Source organism: Rattus rattus, chromosome 15, assembly GCF_011064425.1.
Source record: "Rattus rattus isolate New Zealand chromosome 15, Rrattus_CSIRO_v1, whole genome shotgun sequence".
Lineage (NCBI taxonomy): Eukaryota > Metazoa > Chordata > Mammalia > Rodentia > Muridae > Rattus > Rattus rattus.
Window position 1 is genome coordinate 63,588,743 of NC_046168.1, and position 21,212 is coordinate 63,609,954.

At 40.6% G+C, this 21,212-nt stretch overlaps 1 protein-coding gene across 3 annotated transcripts in view; it reads left to right on the forward strand.

Annotated features, from left to right (window-relative positions):
• Ptpn2 (protein tyrosine phosphatase non-receptor type 2) overlaps positions 1 to 21,212 on the forward strand; it is a 68,003-nt gene that overhangs the window by 38,307 nt on the left and 8,484 nt on the right. For all 3 annotated transcript variants that reach the window (XM_032886026.1, XM_032886025.1, XM_032886027.1), the window contains exons 4-8: positions 2,998 to 3,096; positions 10,399 to 10,533; positions 12,678 to 12,887; positions 17,334 to 17,486; positions 18,631 to 18,797. In XM_032886026.1, the coding sequence (XP_032741917.1) occupies positions 2,998 to 3,096; positions 10,399 to 10,533; positions 12,678 to 12,887; positions 17,334 to 17,486; positions 18,631 to 18,797 (764 nt within the window). The remainder of the gene's footprint in view (positions 1 to 2,997; positions 3,097 to 10,398; positions 10,534 to 12,677; positions 12,888 to 17,333; positions 17,487 to 18,630; positions 18,798 to 21,212) is intronic.

Here is a 21,212-nt window from a genome sequence, read left to right on the forward strand (position 1 = left end):
AGTTTCTCTGTTTAGCTTTGGCTCTCCAGCAACTTGTTCTGTAGACCAGGTTGGTCTTGAACTCACAGAGATCCGCCTGCCTCTTGTTTCATGAGTTCAGGGATTAAATAAAGTTATGGGCCACCACAGCCTGGCCTAGTGATCCTTTTTTAAGCATCCAGAACTCATCATGACAAAATTTCCTGATGATCAATTCCATGATTATTAACTTAAGACTGTTCTCATGTCCTGATAGACAGGATTCTACTGTCAGGGGAAGATAGCAGCTTGTCTCTAGTTTTTGTTTGTTTCTTTTTTCCTGATTTCCTTTCTGTGTCCTGGTGTAGTTTTCCCAGTTTTCTACCCTGACCTTTTCTGAGTTGCTCAATTCCACACATATGGTGCAGCATTGTAAGATGCTTCCTTGCCACCAGCTCTTCAGACATGGTTCACTACTGTGTGATTCCCACATCTGATAGGTGCCTGATTCTTCTGTGCCTCAACTTATGCTTAGGACATGGAGAGAGACTGTAAGTGCCTCTGTTCTTCCTGTCACCTCTCTGCTAGACTCACCTTCCTTTGGCCAGCCTGTAAAAACCTCAGGCTTTGGGTGTGTGATGAGAGTGAAGCCCCTCTGTGCCCTTTGTAGGGCTGAGCCTGCATCTCGGTTGTACTCATGCATAGCATGTTGCTTGGACACAGAGAAGACCTGCAACGTTTAACGTTTGTTACTACAGTGTTTCGATTGTTCTTTGTTGCTTATTAGATCAATTCCCTGTCCCTTCCCCTGAGTTTTAGAATTTTTTCCCTAATCAGCCCGTTGGTATATTGTGTCCATTTTACAGTTTAAAAGTCGGTAGCATTTGTACTTTGTGGAGGAACCGATAGACTAATTCTTATCATTTCAAATCCTTTGTTCTTTATCCGGTAGCAGCTGTTGCATGTTTATCTGTTAGTCTTTAGAAGCAGTACAAGAGGTGAGGCATGCATGTGCACACAAAGGACTTCACCTCCGAGTTGCTTCATGATTTTTTTTTTTTTTTCCCTTTTTTTCGGAGCTGGGGACCGAACCCAGGGCCTTGTGCTTGCTAGGCAAGCGCTCTACCACTGAGCTAAATCCCCAACCCCGCTTCATGATTTTTTAACCTGTACTTTATATTTTATTAGTTTTGTGTGTGTGTCTTTCTCTCTGTGTATTTTCATACATACCATGTGTTCTCAATGAAGCTAGAAAAGAGAGAGATCTCCTGGAGCTAGAGTTATCAGGAACTGTGAGTCACACCATGGAATCCTTTGAAAAAACAAGTGTTCCTAACTACCAAGCTATCTTTCTAGTTCCGCTTCATGATGGTTTTTTTTTGAGACAGGATCTCAGTATGTAGCCCTAACTGGCCTAGAACTCACTGTGTAGATAGGCTGGCCTTGAGCTCCCAGAGATCCTCGGTCCTTTGGGATTAAAGGTGTGCCTCACCAACTGGGCCCATGATTTAAAAAAATAAATAAATAAAAAATTTGTATGAGTACACTGTAGCTGTCTTCAGACCCACCAGAGAGAGCATCAGATCTCATTACAGATGGTTGTGAGCCACCATGTGGTTGCTGGGATTTGAACTCAGGACCTCTGGAAGAACAGTCAGTGCTCTTAACCACTGAGCCATCTCTCCAGGGCCCCCCCCTCGCCCATGATTTTTTTCTTTAAGATGAAAGAAAAAGGCATTTATTTTACTGGGAATTTTCTCTTGTTCGTTTTGGAAGGGAGGATGTGGTTTGTTTTTTCACCTTTCAACTGTGTATTTTATATTGTAAGTAGATAATAATGTACACCGGATGGAGAGAATAGTATCCTCTAATGTAAGGTTGTCATATCCCACATTACTAGTCTTTTTTTTTAAAAACAGGTTAATCTTAGAGCTTATTTATTTAAGCAATATATTTTGAGCAGTATTTAAGTATTGACTGTATACCAAAACTACATCTGCCCTAAAGATGATTTCAGTGTCAGTTGGGTTGGTAGTACAGCTCCGTTCTTCCCTGCTCCTGACACTGAAGTCTGCTGCATGCTCTGGGAGTTGGTTACATGCTGCAGTTACTTTAGGAACAGTGGAACTTGGTTCTGTTTCAGCCTTCACTCAGAGTTAGTAAGGAGGAGGTCGGTTTTATAAAGCTCAGTGGTAGAGCATCTGCCTAGCGTGTTTGAGGCCCAGGGTTATGTCTGCAGCCCTACACAAAGGAGGAAAGGAAGTCACAGTTTGTACATGCTTTTTCATCTCATCTTTTTTTTTTTAACCCTATCATTAGTGTTCCTAACTACCAAATGTAAAAGTAATTGGAAGTATATATTTGATTTTTCCTTCTCCATTGCGTTTTGTAATATGAACTATTACTCACTTTTAGCTCTGCCAAGTGATACTAGGCACGACAAACTGATTTGTAGGTACTTTCATGGTTATTTTTTTCTGCAAGTTCTTTTGTGTTGACTTGGGCTTGTTGGTTGGGCATTGATGACACACTTCCCTATTTCCCACAGGTCTCCTGATGATCTTTGTGACATATCACCTGTCTGTTATGCAGATGGAAAGAGACAGATTTCCTTTTTCTTAATAGCCTTTGTAGCTAGAAAGTGAGCAGTCAGGAGGTGCTGTACTGTAGGCACCTATGGTAATGGCGGCAAGGCCATATGAATAAGACAGTATCAGAAATAGTGAACTAGGCTAGCTCTGTTTGGGACAAAGTCTTACCTGTATTTTATAGTTGGTATTTGAACCTAGTTATCCAACTCTTAACGCTGAAAGATACCAGGTATTCCCATATGCTGCTTTTCCTGCCTCAGTAAATAAAATGTCTTTACACAGAGGTAACTATTACTGAATGCACACTGTATTTAGAATTTCAGTGCATTTGAAATGTTGATTTACTATCAGGACCTAACCCACTGACTATAATAGTGCATTCCAGTAGCATCCTCGAAGCCTTGTCCTTCTCCAGCTCCATCCCTGATGTGCTCTTCTGTCCTTACAGGGCCCACTTCCTAACACATGCTGCCATTTCTGGCTCATGGTGTGGCAGCAAAAGACCAGAGCAGTTGTCATGCTAAACCGAACTGTAGAGAAAGAATCGGTGAGTATTTTGTTGTTGTTTTGTTTTGTTTTGTTTTGTTTTTTGAGACAGGGTTTTTCAGTATAACCAGCCCTAGCTGTCCTGACTGTGTAGACCAGGCTGGCTTCAACCTCACAGAGATCCTGACCTCTGCCCCCTGAGTGCTGGGATGAAAGGCTTGCTCCACCACGCCTGGCTGGTGAGTAATATTTAACACTGATGGTCTGGTGTGTGGCATGGGGTCGTCATTGTGCACATTTTGTATTTGGTGGATGCTCACTTACTATTTTGGACTTGTGGCCAGGATATTTCTGACCAGGACCAATAGATGCTTTTCCGTCCTTTCATTTCTTTACAGTGTTTTAAAATGAATTTTATAGATTCATAGTAGTAAATGTCTCATTCTGCTACATAAGCACCTCTCTGTATCATAGAGATGTGTTGGGTGTGTTCTCTGCCCTGCTTCCTCAGCCCCCTTCTCCCATTTTCTTCCTTTGGCTCTTTTGTACTCCTTGATAGTTCCACTTCCGCTTTCATTTTGTGTAGATAGATACGTTAGAGAAAGCCCGGTATTTTTCTTTCTGAGATCATCATAGTTCACTTGGTGCATTATCTTAGTTGGATCTATAGTTCTGCAAAGGACATAACTTTGTTGGTTTTGGTTAAAAGTTTTCATTCTGTAAATATACATTTTCTTTATTCATTTTTCTGCTGTTAGGCACCTGAATTGATTTTTTAATTTAGCTTTTGTGAATAGTGCCTTTGTAAATGTTAATAAAACGTAGGTCTCTCTGTGATAGGCCTACATTGACCTTAGAGTTCTGTGGTTAGGTCCACAGACGCGATACAGCTGGGTCATGTTGTAGGTCTACTTTCAGTTTTGTGTGGAACCCTCATACTGATTCCCATAGCCGTGGACTAGTTACTTTTCAATCAACAGCATGTAACAGCTCCCCTTTGCTCACATCCTTACCAGCAGAGGTTTTGGGGTTTGGTTTGGTTTTTGTTCGTAGTGGTGTTACTGTTGTGGTTTCCTTTATTTTGTGTAGCCCTGGCTGTCCTGGAACTCCTTAGTAGGCCAGGCTGGCCTTAGAGATCTACCTTCTTCTGCCTCCTGAGTGATGGAGTTAAAGGCGTTTATGGCTCTGTCCGTCAGGCTTTTTCTACTGTCATCCTGACTAGAGGGAGATTGGATTATCTATGTAGTTTCAGTTTGCATTTCTCTAGTAGCCAGTTAGATTGAACACTTATGTATAAATGCCATTTATGTCTCATCTTGTCTGTTTATTTCATTAGCCCATTTATTGATTGGGTTGTTTGTCTTTTTGTTTAGTTTTTTGAATTCTTTATATACTCTAGCTATTAGTTGTCTGTCAGATAAATCGGGTAACAAATATTTTCTCCTATTTGGCAGGGTCTGTTCACTTAACTACTTGCTTTTCTGTGCAGAAACTTTTAATCTTGATTTAGGTTTCTACTGTCATCTGTTTGCGTTATTTTCTTAAGTTAGTAGAGTCCTGTTAAAGTCATTGCCGTGTGTGTGTGTGTGTGTGTGTGTGTGTGTGTGTGTGTGTGTGTGTGTGTGTGTGTGTGTGTATGTGTATAGGGGAGCAGAGTTTATTCTTCACTGCTTTCTACTCTATTTTTTGAGACCAACCTGGGCCCCTGTTTTGACTGGACTGTCTGAACCCTCAGGATCTGCTTTTATCTGCCCCACCCCAGTGACAGCTGCATCAGAAAGCACCTGGGTGAAGCTGCCGAGGCTTCTTCTGGGTTCTCCTTCTATTGGATGGATTTGTGTGCCATGCTGCTTTTGTTATGGCTCTAGTATACCATGTATGGTGATAGCTCTAGCCCTTATGTTTGTTTGTTTTGTTTTCTCAGACTTGGATTGCCCTTCTCCCAGGCCTTTAGAACTTTTGTAAGAGCAGTACTGGGATCAAAGGTGTGTACCACCACAGCCAGGCTAAGCGCTTTAAGATTTTTCTAAAATATACTTTTAAATAGCTTTGCAATTTTGATGGTGATTGCACTGAATCTGTACATTGCTTTGGATAGTCTGGCCTTTTTTACAATATTAACTAGCCTACATACTTTTCCTTCCTTCTTTCTGTTTGTCAGTACTGGGGACTGGACCTCAGCCTTCATGCCTGCTAAGCAGGAATTTTCCCAGCTAAGCCATACAGCCTGTGAGCAGAGAAAGTCTTTCCATTTTCTACTGTCTTCAGGGTTTTGAGTTTTTTTCTCCCTTTACTGTTGTAGCTTTTGTAGAGACTTTTCTTTACCTAGGTTTATTACATGGTCTTCTTTAAAGCAGTTAGGATGAGCTTCTTTCCCTGATGCTTTGTGAGTATGTTTGTTATTGACATATATAAAGACTACTGATTTTATATATTAATTTTGTATCTTGACATTTTTGCAAAGACAAATCAATCTAGAATTTTCTGTTGCAATCTTTAGGATCTCTTATACATAGAATTATTTTATCTGTGAATAAAAATGCATAGGCTTCTCCTTTCCTGTTTGTATCCCATTCGTTTTCTTCTCTTGTTTCACTGCTCTAATTAAGACTTCAAGTATATTGAATAAGAGTAGAGATAGAAGAAAACTTTTGTCTTGTACCTGATTTAGCCAACATATTTCAAATTTTTCTCTGTTTGGTGTTACGTCGGCTTTTGGTTGGTCATATATAGCCTTTATTATGTTGAAATATGTTCTTCCTATTCCTAGTTTCCTTAGGACTTTTGTTATAAAGGGATGTCTTTTTCAATATCATGTGGTTTTTGTCCCTGAGTCAATTTATGTGGTGAAGTACGATTGTTGATTTACATATGTTGAACCACCCCTGTGTCTGTGGAGTAAGCCCACTTGATCATGGTGAATGATCTCTTATGTCTTGAATTCAGTTTGCAAGTATTATATTGAGAACCTGCAGTTATGTTCTATGTATGTTGGTCTTTGTCTGACATTATTATTAGAGTGATGCTGGATTCATAAAGTAAATTTGCTAGCATTTGTTTCACTGATTCTTAGTATTGTTTCTCTAGTTTCCATTTCATTAGTTTCTGCGCTGGGCTTTAATTCTTACCTTTACTACCTTTGGGTGTGGCTTCTCATTTTTCCATAGCTAGCCTTTTTGAGATATCTCTGATGTATTTATTTACTTAGTATTTAGAACTATAAGCGTTCTTCTATATTTATTCATTGTAGCCAGAGGATTTGGAATGTTGTGTCTAAATATTTCATTCAATTCTATACATCTTTTGTTTTCAGTGGCCCATTTCTCTTTCAGTGATATGTTTTCTTTTTTGTTTCCTTTTTGCTTGGTGTGTTGTTTTCAGTGTGTAAATCTGTGGTTCCTGTAGTTTCTTGTGTTGCTTTGTAGTTTTATTCTATTAACTTTCTTTCTATAAGATTGTGTGTGGATGCTTCCTGAGGCACATGTCTGTTAACTCCAGGTGGGGCATCAGTGATAGCAACAGAGACAGTTGCACCCAAGCGTAGTTTGGCAAGCTAATGAATAAGACTTCTTACAGTAGCGTAGATGTGAGATTATTTGTAACAACACAGGGAATCTATAAGTGGCTGCACTACCAAAGAAAAACAACTCTGAAAGCTGGGCATGGCAGTGTACACCTTTGGTCCCAGCAGTCTATAGGCAGGCAGATCTCTGAATTCAAGGCCAGCCAGTAGGTCTACACGGTGAGTTCCAGATAGCTAGAGCTATATAGTGAGACCCTATCTCAAAAAACACAAAAGAGAAAACCTTTCTCTGTCCCAGTAGCCATTGTTAATGGTCTCTGACCCTAAAGAGAAAAACCTAGTGAGCTCCTCCCAGCCTCCGCAATGATAGTTAAAGGGCTCGGTCTTATACAGATCTCCTGTGGGTAATCACAGCTGCTTAGGGTTCAGAAGCACACTCTCCTTCTTGGAGGACAGCATTCCACAACAGTGATTTAACTTAAAGGATGTTTCTTAGGCTGCTGATAAGAATGTGTAATCTGTACCTCCCCATCCTTTTTTTTTTTTAAAGAAAGGATTATTAAATCATAATTGGGATTTGTTCTGTTCCTGTTTGTCATTGCTGGTGCTTTTGAGCTCTCTCTCTCTCTCTCTCTCTCTCTCTCTCTCTCTCTCTCTCTCTCTCTCTGTGTGTGTGTGTGTGTGTGTGTGTGTGTTTGGATTTTCTTTATATTTGTCCTGTTCTCGTAAATGCTATTTCTATTTCTCTCTTTACCGTGCATAGAGTGTTCTCTAAATATCTGTTAGGTCCGTTCGATGACATCATTTAACTCAGATTATTTTTATCAGGATGACTGTCTGGTGAGAACCTAGAGCTCACATATGAGCTAAACTGACTGGCCAGTGAGTCCCTGGGATTCACTTGTGTCTGCTCTCCTCTGTCTGAGTGCTCATCTCTAGGCCCAGCGTTATTCTGTGGTGCTGGGATCCATCTCAGCCACCCGTGTTCATGCAGTCACCACTCTGCCCGACCACTCTGTCCACTAAGCTGTCTCCCTATTCCCCTCGTTGATTTCTTTGGTATGTCATTTAACTCACTCTCATTAAAGAACATTACTGTGGGACTAGTAAGTTTTGGAGGTTAGGTTGTTCTTTGAATTTTGTTGTTATTTGTTTTGTTTTGGTAGTAATGTTTGCAGTGTTCAATAGGAACTGGGTTATAGTAATGTTGAGGTGTTTTATATGCTGGGCTCTTTTTCAGAACTCCAGGCTCATTACCCAATAATTCCTTGACAGAAGAATCGTGCCTTTATAAACAATCACTAATTAAGAGTAAACTCATTGTAATATTATATATATATATATATATATATATATATACACATATATATATAAAGTAGCAATCACCATCTATACCCCCAATGTTTCGGAAAGTACAGGAAGCCTTACAGAATCGCTGTGTACTGAGATTACTGTGGGTGTGACTACAGGAAAAATAATCACAGTACCTCAAGGTTGGTATTAGGTTGATAGAGAAAATCTAATGGAAGGGGGAGTAAATAGTAGGTGAGAGTCAACAGGGCCAAGTAGAAGGGTGAGGCAGTTTTGCCTAAAGAAATGGTTTCAAGGGTTAAGAGCAAATACTGCTCTTGCAGAGAACCCTAATTCCGTTCCCACCACCTATGTTGGCAGCCCACAACCATGTTACTGCAGCTCTAGGGGGACTCGGTGTCCTTTCTAAATTCACCAGATACTGTATTCACATACCCACACAGACCCGTGCTTTAAAGTAAACATGTTTTTAAACAGAAAAAGGGCCAGGTACAGTGATGCATGTTTTTTTTAATCTCCTCATTTAGGAAGCAGAAGCAGGCAGATCTCTGAGTTCTAGGCTAGACAAACAAGACCATGTCTTGAAGGAAGAAAAGAAGGAAAAGGGGTGAGGAAGATGGTATCAGAAAACCCAGCAATCTATAATATTTGTCCAGTTTATGTTATAACTAAGATTTATGTGGTTTTTACCTCTTAAGATCATTTCCAGCTTTAATACACCACATTGTTCTATGACAGATTTCTGATTCTTAATTCTTCCTAAATTCATAGTTACTGGGTTTTGGTGATAGTGCATGTTTTTAGTTTGTCGTGATGTTGGCCTAACAGAATTTCCAATAGTGTTGACATAGCCATCTGCGGTTGTGTTCTGTACTCTCCAACGAATCTAGAGAGGCAGTGGTGGGCAGAGTTTTGTTTGTTTGAATGTAAATTTCATCTCTCTCACATCAAAGTAGATTCACTTTTTTAAAAGATTTATTTCTTTTGTGTGTATGAGTATTCTGCCTGACTGTCTGTATGTGCACCACATGTGTACCTGGTACTCTCAGAGGTTAGAGGAAGGCATCAGATCACCTGGAACTGGTAAAGATATGGTGTGAGACAGCATGTAGGCCGGCTGGGTCCTGTGTAGGAGCAACAAGTACTCTTAACTGCTGAGCCATTCCTTAGCCCCTCGTGGGCATTTTAGTGTCTGAGTTCTTTAATGTCAGTGAAAGTGCATCTGCTTTTTTTTTTTTTTTTTTTTTTCTGGTTCTTTTTTTTGGAGCTGGGGACTGAACCCAGGGCCTTGCGCTTCCTAGGCAAGCGCTCGACCACTGAGCTAAATCCCCAACCCCGCATCTGCTTTTTTATACTTAAATTTTAGTCATTTTGGCAGGGTATAATAAATTCTTGGCTCTTCCTTGCTATTCTTTGAATTTAAATATGTTCATTTCATTTTTGTATTTTAGATTACTGTCCAAGTCAAATGAATGTTATCTTTTCTTTTACCTATATTACTCCAGGGTTTTCTCCCCTTTTATTGTGTGTGTGTGTGTGTGTGTGTGTGTGTGTGTGTGTGTGTGTGTGTGAGAGAGAGAGAGAGAGAGAGAGAGAGAGAGAGAGAGTGTGTATGTGTGTGTGTGTGTGTGTGTTTGGACTTTATATTTGCCCTGTTCTTGTTAATGCTATTTCTGTTTCTCTCTTTATTGTACAATGTCCTTTTCTTCTTAAGCTTTATCCATTACACTTAACCTGAACTACAATTCTAGGTGTCAAAACAAACCAAAAGGCTTATTCTGGTTGGCTGTCCTAGAACTCGCTCTGTAGACCAGGCTACCCTTGAACTTGAAATCTGCCTGCCTCTGCCAAGTGCTGGTATTAAAGGCATGCACCACCACCATCTAGCTTGACAGAAAACCTCTTTAGTGCTCTCTGAAGATAAGATTCTTGCAAGAGCTTGATACTTCTGGAAACTCAAACTGAATATATTAAAATGTAATTATGCTTTTAAGAATAGCACACTTTTGGGCTGGAGAGATGGCTCAGCAGTTAAGAGCACTGACTGTTCTTTCAGAGGTCCTGAGTTCAAATCCCAGCAACCACATGGTGGCTCACAACCATCTGTAATTGGATCTGTTGCCCTCTTCTGGTGTGTCTGAAGACAGCTACAGTGTACTCATATATAATAAATAAATCTTTTAAAAAAAAAAGCACACTTTTGAGCATGGTAGCATATCCAGCATGTGGGAGGCTGAGGCAGGTGGATCTCTTGTGAGTTTGAAGCCAGCTTGATGTACACAGTGAGTTCCAGGACAGCCACAGCTATATAAAGAGATTCTCAAAATAAAGAAGCATAGCACATTTTGATGAACATTTATGTTTATGGTTTTTAAATGGGAAGGAAACATTTATGGAGCTACTTTACAAAATTTTCTCATTAAACTGCCTTAGACATTCTTAGGTTTCAGTGCCTGAAGGCGTATAGTGTGAATTTGTGGGGTTTGTTGTTATGGTTTTATAACATGTCTAAACTATTCTTACATTTAGGTTAAATGTGCACAGTACTGGCCAACGGATGACCGAGAGATGGTGTTTAAGGAAACAGGATTCAGCGTGAAGCTCTTATCTGAAGATGTGAAATCATATTATACAGTACATCTACTACAGTTAGAAAATATCAATGTAAGGCTTTTCTTGTTTCAAAGTTTCAGTTTTATCTGATGGTTTTAAGAATTCTTGGGACTTGGTACTATACTTGCTTTTGGATATTTGTAATAGTATCTGGGTGTTAACATGTTTTTAGACTGTATTTCTGTCTAAAGTAACTCTTAAGCATTCTGAAGAACTCTAAAATCAAAGAATTACAATGTTCAGGTTAATATTAATATTTGAGAATTGAAAATTAACTGTTGGAGCTGGAAAGATGGCTCAGTGTTCTTATAGAAGGCCCAGGTTCCGTTCCCAGTACTCATGTCAAGAAGCTTACCACTGCCTATAACTCCTGCTCTAGGGAATCCAGTGCTCTCTTCTGGCCTCCACAGTCTATATGTGATGCACATAGATACACACAGACACACAAATATACGTACAGTTTCAAATAATTACAGTTTTTTAAAGAAAGCAAGTAATTATTAAAAATACAGGAGGGGATGTTATAAGTGTAACGTGGTTTGAGGACTTGTTTAGTTTACTCTAGTCCTATCTTCAGTCCCACGAACCAAAACCTAAAATATGAGTGGGCTGTGGGTATAGCTGAGGTGTGAGGAACCTTCTTAGAGTGCTTGTCAGATTGTGGTTCAGTCTGCATCACCAAGAAGATACAAAGCAACTTGGTATTGGAGTAAAAAGAGGATGACTGGAGTGAACCGGATTCACATTTCAGTTCGCTACTCAGTGGAGGTATAGTTCACCTCATATAAAATGGAAATTGTATGTTCGCAGACTGTTGTGGAGATCAAAGGACAGTATGGATGCGTATAAAACGTCTCATGCCAAATAGGTGCAAATGATAGTTCCTGGAACTTACCTACAGTTGGAATATAAATGACCACACAGAAGTGTGACCTTACTGAGCTGTGAAGGAAATGGTGAAATAGGTGGCATATGATCCCAGGACCCTGATGTGGGTCTTTTCTCCAGATGTCCTGACTGTTCCCTGGCAAGTTCTTTGACACATCTGCACAGCAGCTGCCCGTGCTGCTGTCACACACGCTTTCAGGGCTTCCTTCCCGCTTTCCCACGCACCTCCTTTGCCTGTACCACGATAGAGTAAGATTGTTTTTTTTTTTTTTTTTTCCGGGGCTGGGGACCGAACCCAGGACCTTGCGCTTCCTAGGCGAGCGCTCTACCACTGAGCCAAATCCCCAACCCCAAGATTTTTTTTTAAAGGTTTATTTATTAATGTTATGTATGTGAGTACACTGTCCACTGTCACTGCCTTCAGACACACCAGAAGAGGGCATCAGATCTCATTACAGATGGTTGTGAGCCACCATGTGGGTGCTGGGAACTGAACTCAGGACCTTTGGAAGAGCAGTCAGTGCTTTTAACCTCTGAGCCATCTCTCCAGCCCGAGTAAGTTTTTTTTAAAAACAAAAAACCTCTGGGTGATGGTGGCCCACACCTTTAATTCCAGCATCCACAAGGCAGATCTCAAAGAGTTTGAGGCCAGCTTGGCAAAGACTTCCAAGACAGCCAAGCCTACACAGAAAAATCAAAGAAACAAGAAAAATGAGGTAGAGTATTTCAGTTGTCAGTAGAAACTAGGATAACAAGAAGATAAGGAAATATGGCCAAGCTGACTTCAAGTATGTGTCTAGTCTATTCAGTGAAATACTGTTTGAGTTGGTAAGTGACATGGAATGTTCTAACCGCACAGCTTTGCAGAAGACAGGATGGGTGCATGTGCACATCTACTTTTTAGATGTGTGGACATGCCTCTTACCCATGATAAGTACAGCTCCATGATTGTATTCTCAGGTCCACAGTTTGGTATTCTCATGTCCAGCTTTTCTGGCCTTGGAATTCCATATATAGTCAAAGATGACCTTGACATTCTGATCATCCTGCCTGTGTCCTGATTGCTGGAATTACAGGCATGCACTATCACACCCAGTTTTATTCGACAGCAGGGACTGAACCAGAGAGGGATGTATAACCCAGGGCTGTGTTATGTAAGCCAAGTGTTTCACCTTCTTGTGTTTGTCTTCGGTTTTTATTCTTGTTGTTTTTATATATTCCCAACACATTATGTTTCTGCATCAATTACTCTGTGTTTATATAAGAAAAATACTAGAACTAACTTCCCCTTGACTTTCACATTTCAGAGTGGTGAAACCAGAACCATATCTCACTTTCATTATACCACCTGGCCAGATTTTGGCGTTCCAGAGTCACCAGCTTCATTCCTAAATTTCTTGTTTAAAGTTAGAGAATCTGGTTCTTTGAACCCTGACCATGGTCCTGCAGTGATCCATTGCAGTGCAGGCATCGGGCGCTCTGGCACCTTCTCTCTTGTAGATACCTGTCTCGTTCTGGTAAGTGTCTGTGGTGACTTCATTGGAGTTGTATGCTTTTGCTGTTTTGTTTTATTGTTTGATAATGATGAAATATAAACATTTTATAATAGAAAGATAAATACTTTTGCATGACTGGTGCCTGAGGAGGTTAGAAGAAACCACCGCATCCCTGAAACTAGAGTTGCAGATAGTAGGGCACTATAGCCTGTGGGTGGAACCAAACCCTGATCCTCTGCACGAGCAGTCAGAACTCTTAACCACTGTGCCCCTTAATTTGTTTTGAGCTGTTTCTACAGGCAGCAGTAAGTTTTGATGTCATATTCCAAAACTCTAGGGTTGTTTTCATTAAGCCTATACTTTGTTGTGAAAAAACTCTTGACTTGTACTGTTTAAAGTGACTAGCTCCTGCTAGTATGTGTGTGTCCACAAGTCCAAAGATTCCCCAGAAGTCTTTCTCAACTAGGCTTGGCCCATACCTTTCATCCCAACACTCAGTAAGCTGGGGCAGAAAATCTGTTTCAGGTTTGAGGTTAGCTTGGGCTAAGAATTAGACCCTATCCAAAAAAAGAAAGAAGAATAAAATACAGTCTCCCTCCTAAAAGAGGGACATGACAAAGGAAAGCAGTTCTGAAGGAGTGGTGAATGGCTGTTGTCTCCACGTCTGAGGCATCTGGGGTTACCTCATGAGAACCACCTCAAAAAAGAGGAGAATACCAAGGAACTGGGGACATGGCAAGCATGAACAGCGATTCCCAGTGTACGAGGAAAAGCCAAGCACAGTGACATGTGTCTGGAATCCGGAAGCTTGGGGAAGTGGCGTTAGGTGGATTCCCACTGAACAGCCAACTTACCCAAGTCATTGAGCTCCAGGCCCAGTAAACAACACTGTCTCAAAATAAGAACGAAGGCCAGGTATGGTTTATTTCCCACAGAGGAGCTCTGTGTCAGTTCCCGACCAACCTTGTCTACACAGCAAGTTCCAGAACAGCCAGAGCGACATAGTAGAGACCCTGTCTCAGAACCAAAAGAGCAACTGAGGAATCACCTGACATCTACCACTGGCCCCCATACACATGGGTGTGCTCCTGCATAGACACACATGCATCATATACACATGCACAGTGTATATTATAATTTGTAAGCTTTTAAAAACTATTTGAAAAACTGAGTGCTGGCAGGCTAGTTCAGCATTAAGGTATTTGCCTAATGGCTTGACTTCTACCTTAGACCCTACTGGATAGGAGAAAATCACCTCCCACAAGGTTGTTTTCAGACTTCAAATATTTTTAAGCCAATGTGGTGGCACCTGCCCGTAATCCCATGCTTGAGTGATGGAGGCAAGAGAAGCAAGTCCATGTAGAGTTTGAGCTAGCCTGGGCAACATGAGATTTGTTTCAACACCCCCTTTCTTTCTGGTGCTTTGTATACAGAATTAAAAGCTTCTGCCTTCAGTTATAAGTTCATATGTGATATTAAAGTTTTTCTTTCTTGAAGAAGTACTTCATCTCTTATTTATAAGCCAAAGCTAAAAAGTCCTTTCCAGGGTTCCTGTGAGAATTCTGTGAATTAATGATGTTTTCTGTCCTGGTCAGCTTCAACTAACAACTTGACACAGTCTAGAGTCATCTGAGAAGAGTGCCTCAGTTTTAAAAAGACATTTGAAGATCAGATTGGTGTTATTTGTAGGGAACTGTCATGATTGCTAGTCGATATAGGAGGGCCCAGCCCACTGTGGGTTATCTCTGTCTCGTATGTATTAAGGATATATCACTTCTGGGATAGAGCCAGGCGTGGAAGGATTTGCCCAGGGAGATGTGAGGAGATGGATGTGTGGTACCTGAACACAGGTAACCAGCCACATGTCAGAATGTAAATTAAAATAAGTGGGTTATTCTAAGGTATGATCTAGTCAGAGAAGTGCCTAGCTGTATGGCCAAGGTATTTGTAACTATATTTTGAGTATGAGTCTTATTTCTGGGAGCATGGAAGAAATAGGAGGAAGAACGAGACTGTAACTTCAACAGTTACCATCCTAGGCAGTGGTCCTAAACTGTAAAGGAAGGCTGATGTGTACAGCTCGCCTCTGAGCCAGTCAGCACCCAGTATCCTTCACGGTTCTGGGTGGAATTCTTTGGCTGTGATCAGGTTCTTGGTTGGAAGTGATGTCTTGAGTTCCTCCTTTAATCCTTAAAAAGTTGACTGTGATCTGGAGTTGTAAACTGAAATAAAACCTTTCCTCTTAAGCTACTTCCAGTCAGTGTTCTGTGACAGCAACAGAAGTGAAGCCAGAACACCCCATGTTAGTACAGTGCCAATCTTGAGATTCTTATATGGGACCCCAAGAACTGTACTGGTATTTTTGTTGTTTTTTAGTTTTTTTTTTTTTTGTTTTGTTTTTTTTAAGCCAACCACAGCCACAATGGATTCAGCTGACTCAGTCCTCCTTCCCCTTCTATGTCTGACTGCACCAGGTGAATGCGTCCCTGGTCTCCATGCAGGCAAGAAGAGGATGTCAGGGCTCCTGAACTGGTTACTGATGGCCGTGAGCTGTGTGTGCTGGGAATTGACCCTGAGTCCTAGAAGAACATCTAGTGTTCTCGCCTGATGGGCCATCCTTCCAGCACTCCCATTTTTTTCTTTTTATGACCTTCAGTATTTTTTACTTTGGACATGGGGACTTCCAGGTTCTCTGATGTTCCATCTAATGGCTACCTTCTTCCTCCCTTCCTCTTACTATAGAATAAAACCTATCAATGATACCAATGATACCTTGTGCCTTGATTTTTATATCATTTCCTTATATAGATTCATTTCTGTTTTCTTTTCTCTCTGTAATATTGGATATCCTGGAACTTGCTCTGTAGACTATGCTGGCCTTGAACTCACAGAGCTCTTCCTGTTTCTGCCTCCAAAGCTGGGATTAAAGGCACATACCACCATGTCCAGCTTTCATTTCTGGCTTCTTAGGCTTGTATTGGATAACCTAACCTTAGGTGTTGATGTTACCATGAAGGTCCCGTACTCTTTTGCTTTCTTCCATGAACCTTTCTTATCCCTGATACCTATATTCTTAGGCTTCCTAACACATCTGATAACAGAGTAGATTTTCAGATGACTTAACTAACATAAAGGAACATCTTAGATATTGCTTCTCTAATAAAGTTAGGACTTAGAAACAATTAGGCCTAAACAAACCGTAATGGATAACTTTAACTAGACGTGTTTTTTTTTTTTTTTTTTTTTTTTTTTTTTTTTCGAGCTGGGGGACCGAACCCAGGGCCTTTGCGCTCTACCTATGCAAGCGCTCTACCGCTGAGCTAAATCCCCAACCCCTTTAACTAGACATGTTATAGTTTCGATCAAAACTTGAATTGTTAGAGCTGGAGAGGTGGCTCAGTGATTAAGGGCAGTTACTACTCTTTAGAAAGTTCACGGTCATCCTCTACATAACAGATTTAAGGCTAATCTAAGATGTAGGAAACTCTCCCTGTCTGGGGAAAACAAAACAAAACAGAACAAAACGAACACCACAGTGGCAGCCTTTTGGATAGGAAAACCAGCCCTGAGCTGAAAATCACTGTCCTTGGGGGCCAGCACAATAGTCAGTGGGTAAAGTTACCTGAGTTTAATGCCCAGGGCCCAAATGGTTGACACAGAGAGAACTGATTCCCCCGAGTTGTCACCTCAGCTCCACATACTTGCTATGTTACATGTACACACATAGATAAACACACACAAAAACTAGGATGTGATAGTTCGTTTATTCCTCTTAACTTGTACAGCTTGGCTCCAATATCATTTCCTCATCAAAGAGGTCCCCTTCACAAAGGGGAAGAGAGGGGTGTGATTCTTTTTTTAAAGCTAGGTCTCATTATGTAGCTCAAGCTAGCCTTGAACCGGAAGTAGCCCTGCCTCTGGTGCTGGGATTACAGCGTTTCCCATGTCTCACTAAGACTGGCAGAGTGAGTGCTGCAGGCTACAATCCCAGCACGCGGGAGGTGGAGGCCATAGACCCAGGAGTTCAAGGCCATTTTCAGGTACAGGGCGTGTTCAGGGCTAGCCTGGACTACATAACACTCTATTAAAAGAAAAGGAGAGAAACCAATAAGCCACTTTAAGAGGAAAAACAAAGCAAGTGCAGTAATCCCTGTATTTGCCAGAACCGATTATAAACCCTTCCTTTCACTGAGTGAATTGGCTGAGTTATCAAGAGACCCAGGGCTGCTTTGATTTTGATGGCCCAGGTGTCTGTATCCTTCCCTTCCCCCCCCTCTCTTTCTGTATCCCTCCTCTTCTCCCTTCCCTCCCCCCGTGTGTGTGTGTGTCTGTGTGTGTCTGTGTGTGTCTTTGTGTCAAACTATTTTTTTAAGAGGGAACTCATGCACAGCTAAGGTCTGAGCAGCAAGTGGCCTTATATTGCTTTTGTTTTCCAGCTCAAACAACTTGGTTTTACGTTTCTTGCAGATGGAGAAAGGAGAGGATGTTAATGTGAAACAAATATTACTGAGTATGAGAAAGTATCGAATGGGACTCATTCAGACGCCGGACCAGCTCAGATTCTCCTACATGGCCATAATAGAAGGAGCAAAGTATACAAAAGGAGATTCAAATATACAGGTAACTTCAGTATCATTAATGTCAGATAACCCGGTTCCATCTAAATCCTCGTCCTTCCCTTACTTAGTTGGTAGACACAGCTGATTGCTGTAAAATTATAAAATTTTCCACACTTCAAAAGGCACAGATGGAAGCTAGTCACCGAGAGCTCCAGCCAGCCTGTCACACAGGGAGAGCCTGTCACACAGGGAGAGCCTGTCATACAGGGAGAGCTCCAGGCCAGCCTGTCACACAGGGAGAGCCTGACTTTAAATTTTTTTTCATGTATATAAGAATATAGGATCATATATACTTAGCGTGAGTGGAAATGGAATTCAGTTAAAATAAATTTTTCCATGTGAGATTTAAGCATTTAACTATTGAAAAAAAAAAACAAACAAGAAAACATAAGTACCTTTGACTTAGTAAAAACTTAATGTGGAGGCCTGGGGAGATGGTGAGTGGTCAGAGGTTACAAGCACTTGCTCTTCAGAGGACCCAAGTCTGCTCTAAGAACTCGTGTTGTGCAACACCAGGAGACCCAGCATCGCTGGCCTCTGATGACCCTTGCAGTCATATGCACACACATATAATAAAAAAGATGGAAATAAAAAGTTAAAAGCCTTCATGTGGGAGTAAAGACTATTTGCTTTATACATAGGTCCTTTATATCTGAAAAACTTCAGTTCCTAAAACAGATATGAGATGTTAAGAATAGTCTTTTCATGACTGATGACAACATTTTTAGGTAGTTTTTATTGTATATTTATAGACCATAAGCTCAAAGAGTATCAGAATTTAGTATCATGTGATGAACTAAGGAAAAGTATAAGGTAGAAACAGAAATAACAGTATATCCCCTTCCTGTCTGGTCTGGCCATAGTATTAGACATATCTAGATAGAGATCAACAATCTAAATCCACTACTCCTCGAATATCTATTTATGAGTATCTGCTTTAAAATAGAATACATCCTTAAAATAAATAAATTATATGTGATTATTTTTAAGTATGTGTGTATGTTTGTGTTTATGGGCAAATGCTGGGATAAAAGTGAATGTCAAGTTTACCTATGTTCTCTGTCTCATATGAATAATTGCTATTTGTTGATCGTGATTTAAAGAAAACAAATTTTTATTGTTTATTGCTTTTGTTCTCTACCTAGAAACGGTGGAAAGAACTTTCTAAAGAAGATTTATCTCCTGTTTGTGATCACTCACAGAACAGAACAATGACTGAGAAGTACAACGGGAAGAGAATAGGGTCAGAAGATGAAAAGTTAACAGGACTTTCTTCTAAGGCTCAAGATACTGTGGAAGAGAGCAGTGAGAGGTAAGTGCCATATATATGTTAGCAAGGCGATGTAATGCATGCAGGAAGCCTGAAACAACACAGACCTTGTGTTCATACAGTTAATGTACCTTTTACTTATGTCAACGTGTTTAGGTGGTATTTGATGACATAAATATTTTCAAAGAGTTTTTTGTCATAATAAGATTGCCAGTACAGCACTGGAGAGATGGCTCAGTGGGTAAGAGCACTGACTGCTCTTCCAGAGGTCCTGACTTCAATTCCCAGCAACCGCATGGTGGCTCACAACCATCTGTAATGGGATCTGATGCCCTCTTCTGGTGTGTCTGAAGACAGCAACAGTGTATTCACATATATAAAATAAATAAATACATCTTTAAAAAAAAGAAGAAGAAGATTAAACTGAATCTGAGCTCAGATCCCAGCACCCAAATCGGGTGGCTTATAACCAAGGGTAACTCCAGCTTTTACGGGATCCAATGTCCTCTAGTCTCGTGGTGGTTTGAATATGCTTGGTCCATGGGAAGTGCATTAGGAGATAAGGCCTTGGGGTGGCCTTGTTGGAGGAAGTTAGTCATTGTGGGAATGGGCTTTGCAGTCGTAGGCTCAAGCTCTATCCAGGGTGGAGGAAAGTAGGCTCCTGGCTGCCTGGGAAGACAGTCTTCTGGTGGCTTTTGGTTTAAGATGGAGAACTCTCAGCATCTCTAGCTGTGTCTGCCTGCACACTGTCGAGCTTCCCACCATGATGAATGGACTGAACTTCTGAAACTGGAGGCCAGCCCCAGTTAGATGTTTTGCCTTTGTAAGAGTTGCCTTGGTCATGGTGTCTCCTCACAGAAATAAAACCCAAACTAAGACAAGCCACCTCAGGCTTTTGAGTTTATTTTATTTTAGATTTATTTAATTTACATTTACGAGTGTTTTGGCTGCATGTGCACTACATGTGTGCCTGGTGCCCACAGAGGCCAGAAGAGAGTGCCAGATTCCCTTACACTGGTCATTCATATAGTGAGCTACCACAGGAGCACTGAGAACTTGGTCAGCTCATGTGCAGAATAACTGTTCTTAGGAAGCTGATCCATTCCTCCAGCCCCAATAAATAAAATTTTGAATATATAATAATGATAAATTTAAAAGCTAATATTTAGAAACAACAACAAAAAAATCCCAATACTGCTTGTATACAGAAGTTAGTGTAATTAGGTTATTAAAAAATAGATAGGGGTTGGGGATTTAGCTCAGTGGTAGAGCGCTTGCCTAGGAAGCGCAAGGCCCTGGGTTCGGTCCCCAGCTCCGAAAAAAAGAACCAAAAAAAAAAAAAATAGATAGTTTAATATTGAAAATGAGTCGTATAAAAATACCTAAATAAAATTTCCATCGTGGAGTATTTTTCTTCAGAATTACGTAAAACAATTAACTGTATATCCATAGCATTTCAAACATACATAGCATTTCAAACATATGTTAGGAAGATAGTATCCTAGTGCATGAATGAGTTCTTTTTTACTTGTTTCTGATGACTTTTCTTTCTCTTGTGGTTTTTTTTTTTATTGTGGGGATAGTGTTATAGAGCTCAGTGGCAGAACCCACATTCATTATCCACAAGGCCTTGGACTCAGTCTTTATATCAGGAAGAAAATAAGTGTCTCAGTGAACTTATAAAAGCTAACATTTCAGTATCCAGCTACATGTGCCTTTATGTTTTAATGATGTATTTACTGTAGGAACTTAACTCCGCATTTACTGCTGTAGTAGTTGTAGGTGACCTGAGAAAGTTTAAAGGTGGTAGCTCCTGGAATCCTGGCTAAAGGGAATCTCTGCACATAGGCTGACTCCCTCATTTTTACTCTAAGGTCTTTGTGCATATACATCATCTTACCAGATGTGGTGGTGAAATTTCAGTTCAGAGAGCAAATTTTAGCAAATATCTTTCCCAACTCAGAAGTAAACATTTTGACAGAGTTTAAACAGCAAGGGCAGCTGTTTGTGTAAAAAATAGTGAAGAGACAAGTGAGATGCCACAGGACTTAGAAAGATATGCATACACAGCCCTGATATAGCTCATGTATTATGAGGTTCAATTAACAAATCATTATTAAATTAATCTAGAGGATGGCTCAGCGGTTAAGAGCAGCAGCTACTCTTCCAAAAGACTGGGTTCAATTTCCAGCAACCACATGGCAGCTTACAATGGTCTGTAACCCATTCCATGGGATCTGGCACCTCACATAGATATACATGCAGGCAAAACACCAATGCATATAAAAAAAATTAAAATGTGTTTTTCAGTTGGTAGAATGCTGACCTAGCATGCTCTACAACCCTGAGTTAAATCTCCAACACTACATAAGAGCATGTACATTGATGGTACACATGTATAATTACAAGACTTGAGAGGCAGAAGCAGGAGGATCAAGATGCGTCCTCTGACCTCTA